This window comes from Neofelis nebulosa, chromosome 3 (assembly GCF_028018385.1).
Source record: "Neofelis nebulosa isolate mNeoNeb1 chromosome 3, mNeoNeb1.pri, whole genome shotgun sequence".
In the NCBI taxonomy this organism is placed as follows: domain Eukaryota; kingdom Metazoa; phylum Chordata; class Mammalia; order Carnivora; family Felidae; genus Neofelis; species Neofelis nebulosa.
In genome coordinates, this window is record NC_080784.1 from 145376493 (window position 1) to 145400995 (window position 24503).

The window sequence follows — 24503 nt, forward strand, 5'->3', positions numbered from 1 at the left end:
AGAGAAGATTCAAATCAACAAAACCTCTAATGAAAAAGGAGAAAGAACAACCAACACAGCAGAAATAAAAACAATTGTAACAGAATGTTTTTTAAAAACCTACAGGCCAACAGACTAGACAACTTAGAAGAAATTAATAAATTCCTAGAAACATATAACCTACCAAAACTGAATCAAGAAAAAATAGAAAATGTGAGCAACCAGTTATCGGCAATGAAATTGAATCAGTAATCAAAAAACTCCCAAAAAACAAAAGTCCAGGACCAGATGGCTTCACAGGAAAATTCTACCAAACACTTAAAGAAGAGTTAATATCCATTTTTCTTGACCTATTCCAAAAAATACAAGAGGAAGGAAAACTTTCATATTCAGTCTATGAGGCTAGTATCACCCTGATACCAAAACCAGATAAAGACACTACAAAAAAGAAAACTAGAGGACAATAACTCTCATAAATACAGATGCAAAAAATCATCAACAAAATCCTGGGAAACTGAATCCAATAATACATTAAAAGATATACCAGGATCAAGCTGGATTTATCCCAGAGATTCAAGGGTGGTTCAATATTTGCAGGACAATCAACATGTGTCACATCAAGAAAAAAAGGATGAAAACTGTATGATCATTTCAACACATGCAGAAAAAAGTATTTGACAAAGTACAACATCCATTCATGATAAAAACCCTCAACAAAATCGGCCTAAAAGGAACATACCTCAACATAATAAAGACCTTCTATGAAAAAGCCACACCCAACATCATATTCAATGGTGAAAAATGGAGAGCTTTTCTCCCCCAAGGTCAGGGAACAGACAAGAATGTCCACTTTCGGGGCGCCTGAGTGGCTCAGTCGGTTAAGCGTCCGACTTCAGCTCAGGTCACGATCTCACAGTCCGTGAGTTCGAGCCCCGCGTCGGGCTCTGGGCTGATGGCTCAGAGCCTGGAGCCTGCTTCCGATTCTGTGTCTCCCTCTGTCTCTGCCCCTCCCCTGTTCATGCTCTGTCTCTCTTTGTCTCAAAAATAAATAAACGTTAAAAAAAAAATTTTTTTTTTAATTTAAAAAAAAAAAAAAGAATGTCCACTTTCACCATTTTTATTCAATAGTGGAAGTACAATAGTGGAAGTCCTACCCACCGCAATCAGACAACGAAAAGAAATAAAAGGTATCCATGGTAAGGGAGAAGTAAAGCTTTCACTATTTGCAGATGACATGACAGTATATGTAGAAAACCCTAAAGACTCCACCAGAAAACTACTAGAACTGATAAATTAATTCAGTAGTCACAGGATACAAAATCAAGGTACAGAAATTTGTTGCTGTCCTATATACTAAAAATGAGACATCAGAAAGTGAAATTAAGAAAACAATCCCATTTACAACTGCACCAAAAAATGATAAAATATCTAGGAATAAACTTAAGAGGTGAGAGATCTGTGCTCTGAAAACCATGAAAAACTGCTGAAATTAAAGATGATGCAAAGAAATGGAAAGAAATTCCATGCTCTGGATTGGATGAATAAATACTGTTAAAACGTCTATACTACCCAAAGCCATCTACAGATTTAATACAATCCCTACCAAAATACCACCAGCATTTTTCACAGAGCTAGAACAAACAATCCTAAAATTTGTATGGAACACAAAAAACCCTGAATAGCAAAAGCAGTCTTGAAAAAGAAAAACAAAACCAGAGGTATCACACTTCCAGATTTCAGGTTTTATTACAAAGTGGCAGTAATTAAAACAGTATGGCGTAAAAACAGACATACATAAGAATGGAAAAGAACAGAAAATCCAGAAATAAACCCACAAGTATACAATTTATCTTCAACAAAGGAGGAATGAATATGGGAAAGAGTCTTTCAACAAATGGTGCTGGGAAAACTGGAAATATGCAAAAGAATGAAAATGAACCACTTTCTTTCACCAGACACAAAAATAAACTCAAAATGGATTAAAGACCTAAATGTGAGACCTGAAACAAAAGTCCTTGAAGAGAGCACAGGCAGTAATTTCTGATATCAGCCATAGCAGTATTTTTCTAGATATATCTTCTTAAGCAAGGGAAGTAAAAGGAAACATGAACTGTTGGACTTCATCAAAACAAAAACCTTCTTCAACAGTGAAGGAAACAATAAAACTAAAAGGCAAACTACTGAATGGGAGAAGATATTTGCAAAATATCATATCCAATAAACAGTGTCTAAAATATATAAACAATGGATCCAACTCAATACCCCCAAAACAAATAATCTAATTAAAAAATGGGCAGAAGGGGGCACCTGGGTGTCTCAGTCAGTTAAGCGTCTGACTTCAGCTCAGGTCATGATCTCACAGTTCGTGAGTTCAAGCCCGGCATCAGACTCTGTGCTGACAGCTCAGAGCCTGGAGCCTGCTTCAGATTCTGTCTCCCTCTCTCTCTGCCCCTCCCCTGCTCATGCTCTGTCTCTGTCTCTGAACAGTAAATAAATGTTAAAAAAAGAAAAAAAGAAAAAAAAATGGGCAGAAGACATGATCAGACATTTCTTCAAAGAAGACATACAGATGGCCAACAGACACCTGAAAAGACACTCAACATCACTCATCATCAGGGAAATGCAAATCAAAACCACAATGAGATATCACCTCACACCTCTCAGAATGGCTAAAATCAAAAACACATGAAACCATGTCAGTGAGGAGGTGGAGAAAAAGGAACTCTCTTGTGTTGGTGGGAACACAAATTGGTGCAACTGTTGTTGAAAACAGTATGGATGTTCCTCAAAAAATTAAAAAATAGAACTATCCTAAGATCAAGGAATTGCACTACTGGGTATTTATCCAAAGAATACAAAACCACTAATTCAAAGGGATACATGCACCCCTATGTTTATTGCAGCATTATTTACAATAGCCAAACAGGGAAGCAGACTGTCCACTGACAGATGACTAGATAAAGATGATGTGTGTGTATATATATATATATACACACACACACACATATATGTATATACATACACACACTATATATATATATATATATATATATATATATATATATATATACATTAGAATATTATTCAGCCGTAACAAAGAATGACATCTTGTCATTTGCAACAACATGGATGGAGCTAGATGTAATGCTAAGCAAAATAAGTCATTCAGAGAAAGACAAATACCATATGATTTCACTCATGTGGAATTTAAGAAGTCAAACAAATGAGCAAAGGAAAATAAAAAGAGAGAGAGAGAGAGAAACCAAGGAATGGACCCATTTTTTAAAAAAATGTTTAATGTTTATTTTTGAGAGCGTGAGCAAGAGAGAGTGAGAGCACAAGCAGGGGAGGGGCAGAGAGGGAGGGAGACACAGAATCTGAAGCAGGCTCCAGGCTCTGAGCTGTCAGTACAGAGCCCAATGCAGGGCTCAAACCCAAAACTGTGAGATCATGACCTGAGCTGAAGTTGGATGCCACTTAACCAACTGAGCCACCCAGGTGCCCCAAGGAACAGACTCTTAACTACAGAGAACAAACTGATGGTTACCAGAGGGTAGGTGGGTAGGAGTTGAGGGAAGTAGTGGGTAGGGATGAAAAACTACACTTACCCTAATGAAAAAAATTAAAATAATTAAAAATAAATAAATAAGTAGGTAAATAAATAAATAAAATGAAGACTGTCAGAAGGAACAAAGGCATTAAGTAACGAAAAGGGGATCTTTCCAACAAGAGGGTTTAACAATTGTAAATGTGCATCCAATGTGGGAGCACCTAAACAAATATTAACAAACCTTAAAGGGAGAAACTATCTCTAATACAATAATAGGAGATTTTTATTTATTTTTTTTTTAATTTTTTTTAACGTTTATTTATGAGACAGAGAGAGACAGAGCATGAATGGGGGAGGGGCAGAGAGAGGGAGACACAGAATCTGAAACAGGCTCCAGGCTCTGAGCTGTCAGCACAGAGGCCGACGCGGGGCTTGAACTCACGACCGCGAGATCATGACCTGAGCCGAAGCCGGCCGCTCAACCGACTGAGCCACCCAGGCGCCCCAATAATAGGAGATTTTAACACCACACTTACATCAACAGATCATCCAGACAGAAAATCAATAAGGAAAGAGTGATTTTGAACAATATATTAGGCCAGATGGACTTAACAGATGTATACAGATCATTCCATCCAACAACAGAATATACATTTTTTCAAGTGCACAGGCAACATTTTCCAGGACACATCACATGTTAGGCCGCAAAACAAATCTCAATGAATTTAAGGCAACTGAAATCATATCAAGTGTCTTTTCCAACCATAACAGCATGAAACCAGAACTCTGTTACAAGGAAAACTTGATCAAACATAACCACATGAAGACTGAACAACATACTACTCAATAAACAATGAATGGGTCAAGAAAGAAATCAAAGAGGAAATGAAAAATTACTTTGAGACAAATGAAAATGGCAATACAATGGTTCAAAATCTTTGGGATGCAGCAAAAGCAGTTCTAAGAGGGATGTCTACAGCACTAAACCTATCAAAAAATAAGAAAAATGTCACACAATCTAACCTTCCACCTGAAGGAACTAGAAAAGAACAAAGCCCAAAGTTAATAGAAGGAAGAAAATAATAGATTGGAGTAGAAATAAATGACATACAGACTAAAAACCAAAATACAAATGATTAATCCAACTAAGCAGTTTTTTTTTAAGTTAATTTATGTATTTTGAGAGAGAGAGACAGACAGCAAGTGGGGGGAGGGGCAGAGGGAGAAAGAGAAAAAGAAAGAGAGAGAGAGAGAGTCAGTCTCAAGCAGGCTCCATGCTGTCAGCACAGAGCCTGATGTGGGGCTTGAACTCACGGACTGTGAGATCATGACTTGAGCCAAAATTAAGAGTAGAATGCTAAACAACTGAACCACCCAGGCGCCCCTGAAATGGTTTTTTGAAAAGATAAATAATAGTGATAAACCTTTAACCAAACTCCTCAAAAAAAGAGGAACCAAATAATCAGAAATGAAAGAGAAGTTACAAATGACCCCACAGAAATACAAAGGATCAAGACTACTATGAAAAAGTGTTATGTCAACAAATTTGACAACCTAGAAGACAGACCTAAATTTCCAGACACCTACAATCTTCTAAGATTAAATCAGGAATAAGCAGAAAATGTGAACAGACCAATTACAGGTAATGAAATTGAATCAGTAATCAAAAAACCTCTAACATAAAAAGTCTAGGACCAGATGGCTTCATAGGTGACTTGTACAAAACATTTAAAGAAGAGTTAATACCTATCCTTCTCAAGCTATTCCAAAAAAATATTAGAGGATGATTCCAAATTCATTCTCGGAGACCAGCATCACCCTGATACCAAACCCAGACAGAGACAGTATGAAAAAAATTAAAAATTGCAAACACCCCAGAATAACATAGATGCAAAAATCCTCAACAAAATATTCATAAATTGAATTCAACAGTATGTTTAAAAAAAAAAAAAAAAGGATCATTCACCATGATCAATTTATTTTGAATTTATTTCAGGGATGCAAGGACAGTTCAATATCTACAAATAAATCAACATGATACATATTAAGAAAATGAAGGATAAAAATCGTATGATCATTTCAATAGATGCAGAAAAAGCATGTGACAGAATTCAACATCTATTTATGATACAAATTCTCAACAGAGCGGGTAGAGAGGGAATGTACCTCAACATAACAGGCCACATGTGACAAGCCTATAGCGAACATACTCAATGGTGAAAAGATGAAAGCTTTTCTTCTAAGGAACAAGACAACTTATTTTGTTGTTCTAATCAACTAATCAACTGGTTAATTAGTTACTAGTTGAGAACTAATTAAGTGGTCTAATAAACTAATAAAACTCTCACCACACTTATTCAACATAGTATTGCAAGTCCAAGCTGCAGCAATCAGACAAGGAAATAAAAGGCATCCAAACTGGTAAAGAAAAATGAAACTGTCACTACCTGCATGACACTATATAAAGAACACCTTAATGCTCCACCAAAAAACTACCAGGACTAATAAATGATTCAGTAAAGTTTCAGAATACACAATTAATAAACACAATCTATTGTTTCTATACACTAATAACAAACTATCAGAAAAAGAAATTAAGAAAACAATCCCATGTACAATTACATCAAAAAGAATAAAATACCTAGGGAATAAAATTAACCAAGGAGGTCAAAGACCTGCACTCTGAAAATTATTAAGATATTGATGACATGAAGAAACTGAAGATGACACAGATAAATGGAAAGATTTTCTGTGCTAATGAACTGGAAGGATAATGTTAAATTTCCATACCAACCAAAGCAATCTACAGATTGAGTACAATCCCTATCAAAATGCCAATAGTATTTTTCACAGAACAAATAATTCTAAAATTTGTATGGAACCACAAAGGATATGAAATAGCCGAAGCAATCTTGAGAAAGAAGAACAAAACTGGAGGTATCATGCTATAAATATACTACAAATATAGTACAAATCTATTGTAATCAAAACAGTATGGTACTGGCACATAAAAAGACACATGGATCAACTAAATAGAACAGAAAGCCCAGAAATAAACCCACATATATATGGTGAATTAATCTGTGATAAAGAAGGCAAGAATGCACCACAAGGAAAAGACAGTCTCTTTAATAAATGGTACCGGGAAAACTAGAAAACTACATGCAAAAGAATGAAATTTGGCCACTTTTTTATACCACACACAAAAATAAACTAAAAATGAATTGAAGACTTAAATGTGAGACCTAAAACCATAAAACTCCTAAAAGAAAACATAGAGGTAATTCTGGACATCAGCCCCAGAATTATTTTCCTAGATCTGTCCCCTCAGGCATGGGAAACAAAAGCAAAACTAAACAACTGAGACTATATAAGATAAAAAGGCTTTTGCACAGCAAAGGACCATCAACAAAACAAAGAGGCAACCTATGGAATGGGACAATGTATCTGCAAATGATATATCCAATAAAGGGATAATTTCCTCCCCCCCCCCCCCCACCAAAAAAAGAACGAATTCATACAACTAAGTGCCAAGAAAACCAACAATCAGATTAAAAATGGGCAGAGGATCTAAATAGGCATTTTTCAAAGAAGACATACAGATGGCCAACATACACATGAAGAGAGATGCTCAACATCACTATATCAGGAAAATGCAAACCAAAACCACAATGAAGTATCACCTCATAACAGTCAGAAAGCCTAGTACCAAGGAGACAAGAGATAACAAGTGTTGGCGAGGATGTAGAGAAAAGGGAACACTTGTGCATTGATGGTGGGAATGTAAATTGGCACAACCAGGATGGAAAACAGTATGGGGGTTCCTCAAAAAATTAAAAACAAATACTATATAATCCGGTAGTTCCACTACTAGGTATTTAGCCAAAGCAAGCCAAAACTCTAACTCGCAAAGTAATATGCACCCCAAGTTCATTGTGGCATTGTTTATAATAGCCAACGTATGGAAGCAACTCAAGTGTCCACTGATAGATGAATGCACAAAGAAGTTGCAGTATTTATATATACAATGGAATATGACTCAGCCATAAAAATAATGAAACCTTGCTGTCTGTGATGACATGGATGAACCAAAGGGTATTTAGACTATGTCAGACAGGGAAAGACAAATACCATATGATTTCATTTATATGTGCTAAGAAACAAAACAAATGAACAAACAAAACACAGAAACAAACTCATAAATACAGAGACCTGGTGGTTGCCAGAGAGGTGGGGGCAGGGAGGTGTGCAAAATGGATGAAAGGGATTAAGAGGTACAAACTTCCAGTTATAAAATAAGTCACAGGGATGAAATACAAAGCATAGGCAATGTAGTCCATAATACTGTAATTAACTTTTGTGCAGTGATAGCTGGTAACTACACTTACTGTGGTAAGCATTTCAAAATGTATGTAATTCTTAAATCACTGTTGTACACCTGAAACTAATATTCTGTGTCAACTGTAATTAAACATTTTAAAAATAGGGGTGTCTGGGTGGCTCACTCGGTTAAACATCCGACTTCAGTTCAGGTCATGATCCCTCAGTCCATGGGTTCAAGCCCTGTGTGGGTCTCTTGGATAGTTCAGAGCCTGGAGCCTGCTTCGGATTCTGTCTCCTTCTCTCTCTCTGCCCCTCCCCCACTTGTGCTCGGTCTCTCGCTCTCAAAAATAAACATTTAAAAAAATTAAAAATTAGATATAAAATAAGCCAAACAAGGGGGAAAAAAAGTGTACAGACTTTTTAAAAAAAGCACATTGAACCGCTAACACCTAGTTTACATTTTTAGTTTTTCTCTGATCTTTCAAAGTGGACTTAAATCCTCTTTGAAACATTGCAAAATGTAAACAAGTGCCAGTTATCAAAGCCTAGGCCTAAATAAGTCACTATTCAACCACCACAGTATCTTGGGGAAAAGGATACCACACTGTATAACCGCATTTTTCCTTGCTTATTTAGCACATATATTCATTCACTACTGTCTACTTTCCTGGGTTAATATGAGATTTAACTCAGGGACTATAAATGAAACACTTAGTTAACGACTGTGTTTATGTAAGTGTTCATATATTGAGGGAAGATGAAGAGATTGAGGGATGATGCTATTTGAAGTTAAAGTCTGATCACTGAAAGATGAGTAAAAGAATCTTTAAAATTCTAATTCAGGAATTAAATTCATGTTAATCACTAACAGTATTGATATTTTAATAATCTGGCAATTCTGAAATTATATCCAACAATCTTAAATTCTTTTATTGAATTCAATCAGAAGTATACAGGCGAGTTTTTTGCAATCATAAATTAATATAGAAATAAATGAAAAATGAATTCTATGACATATCTGGACCAACTCTGAATGTGCAAAGTAAATAACAAATGTGCAGTCCTCATGTTATCAAGTGACTTTGACCAAAAGTGAAAAATACATCATTCCTTTTGATGGTTTCCTGTGGGATCCCTCAGGATATTTTAAGTAATAAAGAATGTAACAGACTACAGAGCAACAAAGAGATTTACAGCAGAAGCAATGATTAAAATGATGAACGTCGCCAATGGTGGAAGGAGCATTTTGCCAGAGGATGCAGAGGGATGGGTTTTGGGACCTGGAACTGGAACTGGAACCGGACCTGGAGCTGTTAATGAGAAGACACAGTGACTGACACATGTCATTTCTGATACTGAGTTTTATCCACCTAAACCATGCAGACATTTAGCCTGAGTCATAAACTTAACTAAAATACTTCTAACCAGAAACAATGTTGAAATAAATATAGTTCATTACAGATTTCAGGCTACATTTTCATATATACCATCAGGGTATGCTGCTCTAGGTTTCATCGAGGATTCCACAGCCTTTTTAATATCTATGCAGACAACATACTTTGTTGTTGTTGTTCAAGTTCTCTAGAATTTCATAGCAATTTTCTGTTTTCATTTTCTGTATATACATGCAAGGTAAAGTTTAATTCTGTGTTTATTTCAAGTAAGGCTATATCTAATATATATATGCCACCAGCGACTAATAAATGATTAAATATAGCTGCACTTTTAAATGCTGAGTCCTGCCAACTGATAAAATAAATTAACTTTTCCCCTCCATACATGAAACACTGTAGAAAATGGCTTCCCTTACATAGGAACTAGTGAAGAGGAACAGTGCAGTCCATCCATGTGAGGATGATGTTTCACATGATAATTCAGTTATCCCTTAACTAAATTATGGCTATATTTTGGTTTAGACCATACAAGGGAGAACTAGGAAGTATCCAAATGGGATCACCACTCAGATTTCATACATGAAACACAGAGAAACAGGCAATAAATTTTATAAGTCTTTAACTCATATTATCAATTTACTTGCCATGCATTTGTATGTATACAGATGGGGAAATGGAGAGGCAGGTGTATTCATACATTAATTTGTACTACAGAGCCGTGGTTCTCAAGGGAGCAGTACTGTCCCCTAAGAGGCAGTTTGGGAACTTGTCAGAATATTTTTTGATAGTCACAATAGTGAGGTAGAAGTACAGAAGGCAAGATGGATGCTGTCCAATGCTCTGGACAGTGTTTGCACAATGAAAAATTAACCCACTTCCACACAAACTTCAAATGCACCGCCAGACACACATGTAAGTTAATAATCTATTTATAATGCTTAAACCCAGAACCAAAATCAATTTTATGTAGAAACAAAGTATTTTTGGATAGTTTTAATAAACATTAGTTTCCATCTAGTTTCTACTTCTTCTCTTTCATTTTCTTATACTTGCATAGAATAGCTTCCAGTCTTCTCTTAAATCCAATTTGTGTTAAGTAAATACAATCATCTGTCCATTATGTCTTTTAGTATAATGTAGGCACTTACATATTGAAATGTACATAATTTTGTTATAAATTATAATTAAAAAATTATACTGATATTTTTATGGGTGCAGGTGGGTCTTCTTATCTATGAATGGTACTTCAGCATAGTATAAAGGCTTTATAAATACTTGTTATAAAAAGGGAGAAGTGGGTTGATAGGGTTGAGAACCACAACTCTAAACAGAACACAGCTGAAAATGACTGCTTAAGAAATAAAGCCCAGTTGCTCCCACCATATACACACAATAAGCATTTGGATATGACATTATATTCCGTTACTATGATTCCTGAAACTCTTGAAACTTTGTTCCTGTTATTGAAGAAAAATAAATTTGTCACTTCTTTTATATTGCAGATCAGACACTTATCAACTAAGGAAATGAAGTATTTCTTACTAGGATTGCCGATATTTTCCTGACTTTGGTCTTCTAAAATAGAAACAGATTTTGAGTTAGTTGCATTGTACATCTATATATCCAGAAAGAGAAAAATCTGACTAAATGATTAAGCAAACATGGTTATCTCTGAGAATGGGCCTGCAGGGCAGGGTATTGGGCTTATATGTATGTGTGGGGTTGGGGAAGGGTTTAATTTTTACTCACTTGTGCTCTTTGAAATTTTGTTTACCTTGTATGTACATGTGTTTCCATTAAAAGAAAAATTAAAATTTTATTTACAAAAAAGTACTTTTTCTGCACGTTGAACTAAGATTCCCAAGTACAACATTAATACCAACTATTTACTGAGTGCTTTCTATGTGTCATGCATTGTGTAAGCAATTTATGTAATTGTCAGATTTCTTACAGTCCCAGTAGATATAGTTATCAGTATTATACAGATGTTCCTCAAAACTTGCACAAAATCACAGAGGCAATCAGTGGTAGCAATGTCTGATTTCAAAGCCTCTGTTCTCCATTACTATGATATACCACCTCAATTACAATGCTGTGCTAGCATTGAAATATTACAATATTGCCATATTTTGATAGTTTTGAAGCCAGATACCCATTCCAGGAGCCCAGGATAGAGGCGTATTTTTTTTATAACTAAATCTGGCTGGAAGACAAGTGTCATATGACAGAAAGTGAACAAAATTTGAAAAGTGTGAGTCCTGGTTTTCTCTTTCTAGTCCTTTACAGGTTCCTTAAATTTCCTATATTCCATACTTTCATCTCTGAAATGGCAATAACAATATTTATCTTAACGATTAAACGAGATCCTGTGTAAATGTTTTGACACTTTTAAAAAGCTTGCACTACACACAGCTTTCTAGGAGAGAGCACAATACAAAACATTCCCAGCAAAACCTAGTGGCCTCTCTGGAGGACATGGCAAGTGCAGTGAGGAACACAGAATGACTGGTCTCATGTTGTAGGCTTCTCATACACACCTCTCTGATGATGCTGTTCCTGTTACTACAGATCCCCTCACAGTAGCCACCTGACCCTGGGAAGCCTCCTGTTCCATTCTGCAATACACATGTGCAGCTGGAAGCCAACTCTTCCAGTTGCCGGTCAACTATCTTTTTCTTTGCTTAGCCCAGAGAGCCATAATAGCAGCCTGCTGCTCACACTGAAAGGGGTTCTCAATATTTTCTCCCTCTGGCTTGCATACTGGGGTATCAGAGAAGCTGTGCAGCCCAGGTGTCTTCCTTAACCCCCTTAAGACTGAGCTAACTGAATGATAATATTAAAGGACCCAGAACCCCATGGTACCTCCACCCCCAAAAAAGAATTTATTACCAGGTTTTTCATCCAGTTGCACCACTTTTATTCCTAAATGAGAAAGAATTTCAGATAATAATAATAAAGACAGCTACAACTTACTACTATTTTAACTATTTTAAACTACCATTCATTTTGACAAACTTTATCTCATTAGGACTTTAATCAGTCCTGCAAGACATAAATTTTCATTTTACAGATGTGGAAGCGGAAGCAGAAGCACCAGCACAGGAAAGTGAAATAGCTTACATAAAAAGTTACCCTGTGAAAATGGCAGAAGAAAGACTTCGTTAAGCTGGGACTGTCTGTCTATACAGCCTGTGTTCATTCCCGACACCTGGCTCAGCAGCTGCCTTTCAGATAACCACTGTATCTCAAAGGAGTCAATGAAAATACTATGCAAACTCGGGCCACTGAGCTGAAGAGTTGTAGACACACAAGGTGTGTCATCAGTGTTGTTAGAGGTTCACTTCAAACTTGTAACCAAATAAATGTGTGACACAACACGGCAAATCCAGGGAAAAAAAAATGAAGTTTGGGGGCCTTTCAACATTTTTCCTCCTCTGTAAGCATATTTTCTGAGCCCCTTCTGAGGAACTTGACAGGAAACACTATACAGTTTCTCTGGTCACAGAAGCCCAAGGCTCCTCAATAGCCTTGTCCTCACCACAGCCTCACACTGTTTAAATATCTTTTTTCATGATTATATTTTATTGGTAGGCTAAATGTGCCATGGTAAATAAAACTGGAAAAACACTTAAGGAACCAAAGTCTTCAGGAATAATGGGTACTTGGCCGTAAGTTAAGAGACCTGGGTCCTTCACTCACTTACGTGATCTTGTGCAAAGTACTGAGGCTCCCCTGCATATCTAATGGTGACAACTGTTAACTAAACCCCCCAAATGGGCAACTTCTTCTCTCATATGCCAACCACTGCTTACCAGGTAGTGAAAAAGTTTCTGGAATTTTCATTCCTAAACGAGAAAGAAGTTTTCAGTGACTTACAGTTTGCTCCAATGAGTACGTTCTCCCAACTCTTCTTGTCTGATGAGCTTAAGTGATATAAATGCCAAAGCTCCCACTGCACTGTGATTCCTGGCTTTTTATTTAAAAGTTATGGCTATGAGAGCCCTCACTGTGCAAATCCACTTCAAGCTTAGAGAAGCTTTCTGCCATGGCTTGTCTGTATGCTAGAAGACTGTATTTTGTTACCTGGAAATTCTAGATGCTGAAATGTTAGCCAAAGCAAATAGTCAGCGTCTTCATGACGCTGAATTTTCTGAGTAACTTAAGCTATAGAACCTAGAAGGTGCTGGCCTGCATGCCTCCAGGTCCCAGCAGCCTTGCCTTCAGCCATGCCCCTAACAAGCTAAGTTTCCTGCTCTAGGAACATATGAATGCTAGGGAAGAAAGACACTTTTTTCCTTTCTACTCTCCTCCCCAGCTAAATCTTAGTAGAATGGCTAGCAGTAGGCTGTAAGGGAAATGCTAATGAATAATAGTCTCATGAAGATATATTTCTTAATGCCTGGGGGAATTCTTCTCACCTCATACTTGGACCCAAAGAGTAAAAAGAAAGCTGTCTTACCAGGTATTTGCGTGGGTTCATGGCTCATCACACCTCAAGACAAAAATAAATATTAGTGTTAATCAATTGTCTTGCATTGTGAATGGTCCCCTCTGTCTACACTTCCCCCATCTCCAATCCTTAAAAAAAAAAAAAAAAAAAAAAAGGGAAAATAAAACTATCAACAAAAACACCTTTTTTTTTTTTTTTTAAGTTTTATTTATTTTTGAGAAAAAGAGAGCAAGGGAGGGGCAGAGAGAGAGGGAGAGAGAGAACCCCAAGCAGGGTCCATGCTATCAGTGCACAGCCCCACATGGGGCTGGAACCCACAAACTATGAGATTATGACCTGAGCCAAAATCAAGAGTTGGACGCTTAACCGACTGAGCCACGCAGGCACCCCATTTTTTTTTTTAATTAATTAATTTATTTTTTAATTTTTTAATTTATTTGAGAGAGAGCGAGCACATGCACAAGTGGGGGAGGGTCAGAGAGAGAGAGAGGGAGAAAATCCCAACAGGCTCTGTGCGGCCAATGCATAGCCTGACACGGGGCTCAATGCCACGAGCCGCGAGATCATGACCTGAGTGGAAATGAAATGTTGGACGTTTAACCACCTGAGCCACCCAGGTACTCCCCCCCACCCCAAACACCTTTCAATGGCTCTTCATCCTCTGACAAAGCAAGCCCACTCTTTAGCCTGGTCTTCAAGAACTTTCATGATATGGCCCATATATCTTCAATCAATCTTTATAAGGCAGTCCTAGCACATTGGCTTTTAAACGAAATAGTGCTGGGTCTAAGAGTCTGCTTGGTCTAGTACTATTGTCATTATAATTATTAGTTCTGTGATTGGGCAGGCTTCTAATCCCTCTGAGCTTCAATTCCTTATTTATGCCAAGAAATACTTACACTGTAGGTTTGTAGTAAATGATAATTAAAGGAGATACATCATAAAAGTGCTTAGTACACTGCGTGGAACATATTAAACATTCAATTAACGGAGTCCCTCTGTTCTGGCTTAACTCATTCCTCAAACTCTTCCATGTCCAACAATGGCCTTAGTCCTAGGAGTCAGTCCTCATGTCACCTCCTAACCTTATAGCCAGTCTCAGAGGGTACGGAAAAGATCACTTACCAGGTAAGACAGTGGTCTCCTGGCTTTTCGTTCCTAAAGATGAGAGCAGAAATTGTTTAGTGAAAAATACAATCAACTTGAAAATTAATGTAACCTTATATTTATATGGCTTTTTACAGTGGAAAACTAAAAGCTCTGAGAGGTGGCAGGGGACAGGGGCCTGGAGTCTGACTTAACGGTGAGAACAACTATGGCTACTGACCCAGGAGCTCTCTGAAAGTAAGCAAAACTTCCTCTCAGCTCTTGTTGATTTTTTAAGATTCAGTCCAAAGACTCTGACCTAGATTTATTTCTTAAAAATAAAACTTCTCGATTACATACATTACAATTACAGATAATTTGGAAAAACACAGGAATTTATTAAAAATTACTCAAAATCCAGATTTCAGAGCTACTCATGCTCAACATTTTTGGTATATCTCCTTTCAATTTCTTTGCTATGTATAATGTATGTTTATATACATTTTAAGCATTTTTCCCCAACTTTATTGATGATGTAATTGATAGCACTGTAAGTTTAAGGTGTACAGCATGATGATTTGAATTATATATATTGTGAAATGATTACAATTAACATCCAGCATCTCATATAGTTATTTAAAAAAAGAAAGAATGAAGAATTTTAAAAAGCATCTCATGTAGTTATTTTAAAAAAGAAAGAATTTTTCCCTTGTGAAAAGATCTACTCTCTTAACAACTTTAAAATGTGCCATACAGCAGTAGTAGTCTAGTCATCATTCTTTACATTACATACCCAGTACTTATTTGTAAGTGGATGTTTGTATCTTTTGATAGTTAAAATGAAGTTGCCATTACAGTCTGTACACTGTTTTACATATTTTTACTTGCCACTATAAGCACTTTCTCATGTCTTTAAATATTTTTCAAAAACATGATTTTTAAGTTGTTTAGTGTTTCATAATATGGATATTAGTTAACAATACCCCACTGTTGGACACTAAGGTTATTTATAAATTCTGGCTACCATCACAGTGTAAACATTTTGCACACAAATCTTTATATTTCCTTAAGACAAATATCTAAAAAGTGTTAAAACTAGGTTAAAAGGCATGGACATTTTTAAGGCTACATACTATCAAACTGCCCTTCAAAAAAGTTCCAATTTACAATCGTATCATTAATTTATGAGGGTCCCTGTCTCAGCACCCTTGAGGACATTTGAGTAGTATCATTATTAAAAAAAAGACAAAAACAAAAACCTGGAAATGAGTTGTACTTTGAAATACACTAAACAATCAGATGTATATAGTTAACAGCATTTATTACTCAGATTGCTGGAAGCAGAAATAAATACACAAAATCATTTTAATTTAGGAAAGAATAATGCCATTTTTTTTTTTTAATATATATATTTTTTTTTACATTTTTTATTATTTTTTATTTTTGGGACAGAGAAAGACAGAGCATGAACGGGGGAGGGGCAGAGAGAGAGGGAGACACAGAATCGGAAACAGGCTCCAGGCTCCGAGCCATCAGCCCAGAGCCTGACGCGGGGCTCGAACTCACGGACCGCGAGATCGTGACCTGGCTGAAGTCGGACGCTTAACCGACTGCGCCACCCAGGCGCCCCAATAATGCCATTTTTTAATGCTCCTGCCCAACACCCTAACCCTAGGTCACAAGAGTTTGTGAGTAATTAGTTATACCTTCCTCTACCCATGTAACAGCTGACCTTATATAAAAGCAGAAAATATGCTCTTTAGAACTAATTCCTCATGTCATGTCTCTAACTGCTCTGTGGGTCATCTTGGAGATAAGACAGGTAAGAGAGAGAGCTGCTGTGTCATCTTTACAAAGAAGGTCCATCTGTAACTTAGGAGGGCTCTGATATACCAAACGAGTACGCTAAAGTGGGTTCTGCCTTCTTCCGACTTTTCCTTACCATGCCATGCTTACCTGTTTCCATCACTAAGAGAGCCATATTGCAAATGAAAACCCCCAGAGTTTATGAAAATGTCTTACCAGAGTCTTCAAGATTCTGGTTTTTCTCACCTAAGTTATAAGAAGAAACTTATCCGTTTTAGTGATAAAACAAAATAACTGAGAATTACTATAGTTACAACAAACTATTTTCAGGTATGATAGCCATAAAGAATCACTTGGTATATCCAGTCAACTAAAGCTACTAAATGTAAGCCAGAGTCTAAATGTACCTAATTGGAACCTTCCTCTGGCCCCCTTTATAAAGAAAAATCATCACATATAGCAAATCTCTTGGGGATCTCAATGAGCTAGAAAAATGTCTGTCTTGAAGAGTTCGCTGAAATCTCTGTGAAATGACCAGTAAAACTTGTGGCTGCAATGGGCCAATAAGAAGTGTTGCAAAGCAAGTCCTCAAGGGCATAAAATGCTTCACATCAGGACAGGAAATATCTGCTAAAAATCAAGTAAATTGCATACTTAAGAAAAAGCCAGATGCTGTTCTCTCATCAATGAAGAAAAACATACTGTAGCTACATGGGCCAAACACATAGTAAGGAACTTAAATGCAAAGAAGTGATCTGAGTCATATCACCATAAGTGGAAACTTAGGGAGGAAAAGCATCTAATCACCTAGATACTTTAGTCAAATGATAGCAAATATCAGCATCTCTGACAGATGCAAATGAGTAGCTTTTCTACTTTCATCTGGATGTGTGGTGCCACACGGGCTAATTTCAATGACTAAATACAGAACTATACATAAGAGGTCCTCAGACCTGTCAAAAGCAACTAGCTCTTCAGGTCTACTCTCCTGAACGTTTCCATATTCTTCAGATCTCCAAAGACCCAACCCCTCTCATTTGTAGGAAGGTAAGTTTCCCCAAAATAGATTACCACCCCCCACCCCCGCTTATCTGTCAAGTTACTTCCCTTCCTGTCTGCAAAGTACTCTTTCTTCAGCTAAGAAGTGAATTTGCTAACAGGAAAGAGCTGCTAAATATTAAACATCCATTTAAAGATTATTTTTAAAAATTAGAGCACACTTACCAGGGTTGTAGATATAGATGGGTTGAGAATATTCTGAAATACAAACACGTTTTCATTACCTAAGTACTATCATCAGATTTAAATAAATGTCAGGTTCACTCTATTTTTAAATGCTTGTTAATAATAAAGATTTAGGTTGGCTTACAAAAATACAGTAATATGAGAAATTTAAGATTTTAATCTCAAAGCAAATGGATATGGATTTATTTTAATTACATGAAGAATTCATAGAAAAACTAGCCAGGAAGACAGCTAGAAGCAGACCGTTATTCTCAAACTTTTTAGCAAGGAAATCTTCAAAAGGATCCACCCAAAGCATGCATTAGCCTAAAGCATTTTCTGGAAACCTTGGTTCAAATCTATTGGGCTTATCTGATAATGCCATTCCTCATAGAAATCCTGTTTTTCTTCCCAAATGTTTCCTATGGTCCTCTGAGAAAGATTATTTTTGTTACCTCCTCTTATTTTTCACTGAGGAAGCAGAGACAGACAAACCATATTACCATTCTGTCCCCCCCAATTCCCTCCTTAAGCCAAATGCACTCTACTTCTTCCCTTTGTCAGTCCCCCAGATGTTATTTCCTAAGATATCAAAATATAAGACTATGAATCTAGCTCTGTGCATAGGAATCATGTAGGGGCATTTAGAAGTCCTTAAGCTCCTACATGGACAGGCTACGGTGAGAGTAGCATGGTCCCTGCATGCCCAAGGCAAATGCTGTGTTTGAGAGCACAGCCCCAGGCGTGGCTAGGGGTGGAGAGTAAGCAGCAGAGGCTCCTGGGCCCTCCACCTGACACGGTGGTGGTAGTGGTGGTGGCGGCGGCGGTGGCAGTGGTAGCAGCAGCAGCACATCTTAGCCTCAAGAAAATGATGGCTGATGGTATGACAATATGGTGGGGTGGCTCTGCCGCATGCCTGGGAGAGGAACGCTGATAAAATTCCCCCTTAGAAAGATAATACTTTAAAAGCATATCTTACCCATGTTCTCAATACAATTTTCAGCTTTTAGTCCTGAAATATGAAGATACAGCTTTGTTAGACACAATCTTAGTAAAGATTTCAAATTGGTTTTATGGCTACTGATAACTTAATTTGTCAGCTTTAGTCTATAAGATCCATAATTTGGTGGGATTCAAAATGCAGAACAATTACATTTTTGTATTTATATTACAGCCACCAAACAGTATGATCTTTGATAAAACATCTAATGCTTCTGGAATTAAGTTTCCTTAGCTGTACCTTTTACTGGGAATTTGCTTCAAATGACCTCTAAATACCCATCCAAGGCTAACATTTTATGATTCTATTTTATGATTAGTCTGCAAAAGTTAGGAAAAAATTTACCCATCTGTTCAGTTAATCTTCTCTTCAGATACTAAATGTCCTCAACAGCAAACCTATCCTTTTACTATGACAATTCCTATTCACTGGAGAAAGAGAATGTCAATCAGGTCTTCTAGATCCTTGAATATATAAAGAAAGATCCTTCACATTCATATAAGGCAACAAGTTGGTCTACCCCAAACATTAATCTATGGTCTGTTCCAGAACACTGATCTACATATATAAGAAAATTCTACAGTTTTTGGAGAGCAGGAATATGGCACCTACTAGTGTATCTTTATAAGGTCCTAGTCCCTCTCCTTGGTGATGCCCTAGAAAAAGTCACCAGTGCTGCAGCAACAACTCTGATATGCCCAACTATGGTTATGGCAAGAACTTCAGTGAGAGGATGTTTAGATTTGGAGCCACCATGAAATATGGAGGGCTTCCTAGAAAGTCACATGAGGATCTAGAGTCCCATGGTCTCTTCTCCATGTTTGGCTAACTCACTGATCTAATCTGGATATTCAGCTACCTGAGGATGAATCTATCCATCTAAAATGGGGGGGGGGATCCCCAAGATGTCTGGCTTCACTATGAGAGATGCACTTTTCCATAATCTGCTCTCAAATCCTGTACCATCTTGTGTAGGATTTGAACCAAGAATCTAGGTGTCTTGGTCCAGTTTCCACTGGTCAAGGAAATGGTAGGGATCTGTTCAAATCTGGATGGTGCCCTGAGGCTAACCTCAGGTGTCTGACTAGACTGAAATTTTTGTTTATCTATTTATTTTGAGAGAGAGGCGGAGAGAGAGAGAGAGCACACGTGCACACATCCGGGGGAGGGGCAAAGAGAGGGAGGGAGAGAATCCCAAGCAGGCTCTGCACTGCCAGTGTAGAGCCCAACATGGGACTCGCACCCACAAACCGTGAAATAATGAACTGAGCCAAAACCAAGAGTCAGACACTTAACAGACTGAGCCATCCAGGCGCCCTTAGACTAGACATTTTTTTTTAATTTTTTTTTAATGTTTTTATTTATTTTTGAGACAGAGAGAGACAGAGCATGAGCAGGGGAAGGTCAGAGAGAGAGGGAGACACGGAATCTGAAACAGGCTCCAGGCTCCGAGCTGTCAGCACAGAGCCTGACGCGGGGCTCAAACTCACACACCGCGAGATCATGACCTGAGCGGAAGTTGGACGCTCAACTGACTGAGCCACCCAGGCGTCCCTAGACTAGACATTTTTTAAGAACAGTCTAGAGACTAATACAAAATACTGCTTTAGCAGGAAATGAGTAAGTGCAAGCCTTACTCAGAGGACTTAGTTGAGGGTGAGGTAAAGGTGAGGGAAGATGTGGATAAGAAAGCTATTGGTATAATAGAAAGATTCGGCCAGGGGACTAGACACTGGGGGATTTTAAAACTTTTATCTTTCGTCTGTACCACACATTAGAGTATATTTCTCAAAGTGTAGTCTTCTAATCACATACTTAAGAATCATCTGGGTGCTTATTAAAAAGTACACCAGTTCCTAGCCAGGACTCCGGACTGATACAGAATTTCTGGGGGTGATGCCTTGTATTCTGCATTTTAAACAAGAAATCCCAAGTGATTTTTAAGCACAAAATTTTTGAGAGCCTCCAGTAATAGAGAATGGATCTTCTTCTTTTTTTTTTTTTTTTCCAACATTTTTTATTTTATTTTTGGGACAGAGAGAGACAGAGCATGAACGGGGGAGGGGCAGAGAGAGGGAGACACAGAATCGGAAACAGGCTCCAGGCTCCGAGCCATCAGCCCAGAGCCTGACGCGGGGCTCGAACTCATGGACCGCGAGATCGTGACCTGGCTGAAGTCGGATGCTTAACCGACTGCGCCACCCAGGCGCCCCGAGAATGGATCTTCTTTAATGTTTAACACAGATCCATTTATTCAAGACTGCATTTCTCTTCCCTATTTGACTGAATTTAATTTTCCATTAGTTTTTCAACAGCAAAAAAGTAAACTATTTTGGGTTAAAAGAGAGGAGACTGGTGCAGAAATAAAGAGGAGAAAGCACAAATATATAGAGAATTAAAGAAGGGACTATAACCACAGATTTGATAGGTGTAAAAAAACCCACAAGATTACTGTGACTAGATTTACACCAATAAATTTGAAATATAGAACAAATGCCTAGAAAAATAGAACTTATTAAAACTCAAGAATAAATAGAAACTTGAATGGTACTATAACCATTAAGTAGTTTAAATTTTTTCCATAAAAAAAATACAAAGATAATTTGGTTTTTACAGAGTACTAAAGAGGAGGGTGCTGTACAGAGAGAACCCCAGAGATCTTCAAAGGGTTTCCTTTGAATACTGAGCAAAATACGGATCAACTTATGTGATCGGGTATGGGGAAACTACCTGAGGCCAGGGAAAGAATCCATGAGAACACGAATGGTGCCTATTTTTATCAGTCACACTAGAAAACCTTGTAAACTGCCATTTTAGCAGAGAACTCTACAGTAAGAAGACTTAGAAACAGTCCAGACAACAGTAAATAAAGCCCTCTCCGGAGTTCCCTTTCTCCTTCAGATCCCCAGAAATTACAAATGTCTATAACCAAACTCAGAGCTGACTGGAATTTCCAGCAACAAGACTAAGGCAGTATTTGTTAATCACTGGGTTTCTGCACATAAGCATTTCTTCCCTTTGGGAGCTGCTACTGCTTGCCTGTTACTGGGACTGAGACTGTCTCACTGCAAGAAAAGTCATGTCTCTCCAACCCACTATCTTATCATGCGATGGGCTCTCCCTGAATTTAAGTTCCACCAGTAAGATAAAACCCCAGAAGTTCCATTGTCCATGGAGATTTACTTCCAATTAAGAGCCAAACCTGACTCCTAAGGCCTTGACCACTTTCACAAACAAGTGGCTGTCTATGGGACCTGCAGTCTCCAAACAGTGGCGGAGGTGTCCGTGAATGCTATAGCAAATTCACAGGGCTACCAAAGGATATTTTAAAATTTCAGGACAAACGCAGATGTACTTGGTATCTGTCAGGCAGAGCAAGAACTACAACTTGAAGTGGAACTCAGTTGCAAAGTCATCCCATGTCAATATTCTGTTTGATGGACATATTTGCAAGGCTGGGTTTTCAGCAATTATGACAAAAAGCAAATATATGTGAAAAATCAATGTGGATCAGGAAATAAGTGGTGTCTAATCTGATTGCAAAGTCTGACAAACTGTGCAGTGTTAAACAGGCATATATATCCCATTAGCAAGTTACTGTAGCTAAGAATAAAATAATCTTTAGAAAACTGTTTATGTATATTACTTTTTCAAACACTTACTAAGGTGTTAGAACATAAACACTTACTGAGTTGTTTGACTCTATAAATGGAACCTTTTAGGTATTTCTTTTAGCATATGGATACTGTCAAAACAATTACAACACTAGGAACACCATGAACCAAGAAAATCTGAGAACCTCCACATCAGACATCACAAAAGCCTTATGTACTCCTTTACCCTGAACTACTGGCTCAACGGAGACCTTAGCTACAAGACTTCACACCTGAAAAGACAGCACAGTTCTCTAATAAAACAGCCTTCCCCCAGGTTAGACACATCCAATGGAGTGCTGCATCCATCCATTATAATAACTTATTCATTTTCTTGGATGCTCTTGCGAGTAGCTGAACTTTAAATGGTGATCCTGGCAGGAAGTACACCGCCCTGGGACTGACTAAAATCTACCTTTATATACATTCATGTGCCAATCCTAATGCTCTAGACTGTATGATCAGGCCCCTGAGACACTGAGAACTGGATTACTAAAGATAAAGCCATATGTAGTCCCTCTCTACATAAACAAATGCATCAAATACAACTCAAGAACTCAAGCTTTATGCTACATGTGTACATGCTTATATGAAGTGAATGCACCTAGAGAAAAGCACCTGGGGACTGGCAAAGCAAATCAGGCATGTGAGGCCATCATCTACTATAGCTTCTGGCTCTCTAAGCAAATCTACCACAGTAAGGAAGTCATTTATAAAGGATTAGGACCTCGAACGAAAAATTCTATTAGCCTTCCAATGAAGATCTCTACAAGACTGACTGGTTGGCTGTCTTGAGATATTTATAAGTTGCATTAAACCATGCTAACCTCTGTTAGCTAATTTTCCAAGTATCAAGGAATTAGGTGTTAAAGAATGAGGTGAACTGGAGGAATAGCATACTCTCCTCTTTTCTGTGTGGGTGTGCTTGTTCTGACCTCAGTGGATGGATAGACATTCATACAATACCTGCTTTTACTTCAGTAAATCAATACATATTTCATATGACCTCAGCAAACAAATAGATCATATTGATTAGATCAAAACCATGAGTACATGAAACTGGAGGTTGACTCTGCTTCCAGTGGTTCTGTAGCTAGACTCCTTTGCCACAGAGGTCACCATGGAACTGATTATTGTGGAAAAAGGACAGCCAATCTGGATCATCCTCAAGAGGAAGTGACCAACTGTAACGGGATGGGATTATGGTAGGCAGCTTCTGACATGGTTCCCAGTGATCCTGCCTCCTGGTACTCACGCCCTTATATAATCCTCTCCTCTTGCATGTGGACTGAGCCTAATGACTTGTTTTTAGCAAACAGAATACAGTAAAGGTGATGAGACGTTACTTCCATGATTAGGCTGTGAAAGACTATGACTTACTGGAACTTTACTCCTCTCAAGGGAGGCTAAAAAGGAGTGTTAATCAGAACCAGTGAATATACTTATGTTTAATGAGCCCTCAAGGGCTAGGGGTGGATTTATGAAAACTAAATTTGGACAGTCCTACAGGTTTATCTTCCTTCCCTCTTTTGATGGCTTAGCAGAGAACTGGCTCAACAGGTCTTAGTAAGATTAATAAAATAGACTAAAACCAGCCACTGGAATCCAGGGGCTCCTCTGGAGTAAAAGTAACAGGGTTACTTTTCCAGCTAAAGAACCTTGATATATTCCCTGGCCCCATGACTCTACTAATATGTAGAACATATTTACATATGAGGCGCCTGGGTGGCGCAGTCGGTTAAGCGTCCGACTTCAGCCAGGTCACGATCTCACGGTCCGTGAGTTCGAGCCCTGCGTCAGGCTCTGGGCTGATGGCTCAGAGCCTGGAGCCTGTTTCCGATTCTGTGTCTCCCTCTCTCTCTGTCCCTACCCCGTTCATGCTCTGTCTCTCTCTGTCCCAAAAAATAAAAAATGAACGTTGAAAAAAAGAACATATTTACATATATACAATCTTGACCCTCTCTATAGAAACACTGGCCAAAATGCCAGATGATCTATGCCTAGCCTGTTCAGTAAAACAATGAGAGATCAGAGTATG

The 24503-nt window shown here is 37.9% G+C and overlaps 1 protein-coding gene across 7 annotated transcripts in view; it reads right to left on the reverse strand.

Annotated features, from left to right (window-relative positions):
• Positions 1-8756: 8756 nt before the first annotated feature.
• Positions 8757-24503, reverse strand: part of ART3 (ADP-ribosyltransferase 3 (inactive)) — a 140626-nt gene continuing 124879 nt past the window's right edge. For 4 of the 7 annotated variants that reach the window (XM_058722238.1, XM_058722241.1, XM_058722240.1 and 1 more), the window contains exons 4-12: positions 18792-18824; positions 17813-17845; positions 16805-16834; positions 14822-14854; positions 13706-13738; positions 13059-13091; positions 12136-12168; positions 10789-10821; positions 8757-9162 (exon numbers count right to left, since the gene is read on the reverse strand). In XM_058722238.1, coding sequence (XP_058578221.1) covers positions 9023-9162; positions 10789-10821; positions 12136-12168; positions 13059-13091; positions 13706-13738; positions 14822-14854; positions 16805-16834; positions 17813-17845; positions 18792-18824 — 401 coding nt within the window. In that variant the 3' untranslated portion in view covers positions 8757-9022. The remainder of the gene's footprint in view (positions 9163-10788; positions 10822-12135; positions 12169-13058; positions 13092-13705; positions 13739-14821; positions 14855-16804; positions 16835-17812; positions 17846-18791; positions 18825-24503) is intronic. The other 3 variants (XM_058722235.1, XM_058722236.1, XM_058722242.1) reach the window with 3 other exon arrangements.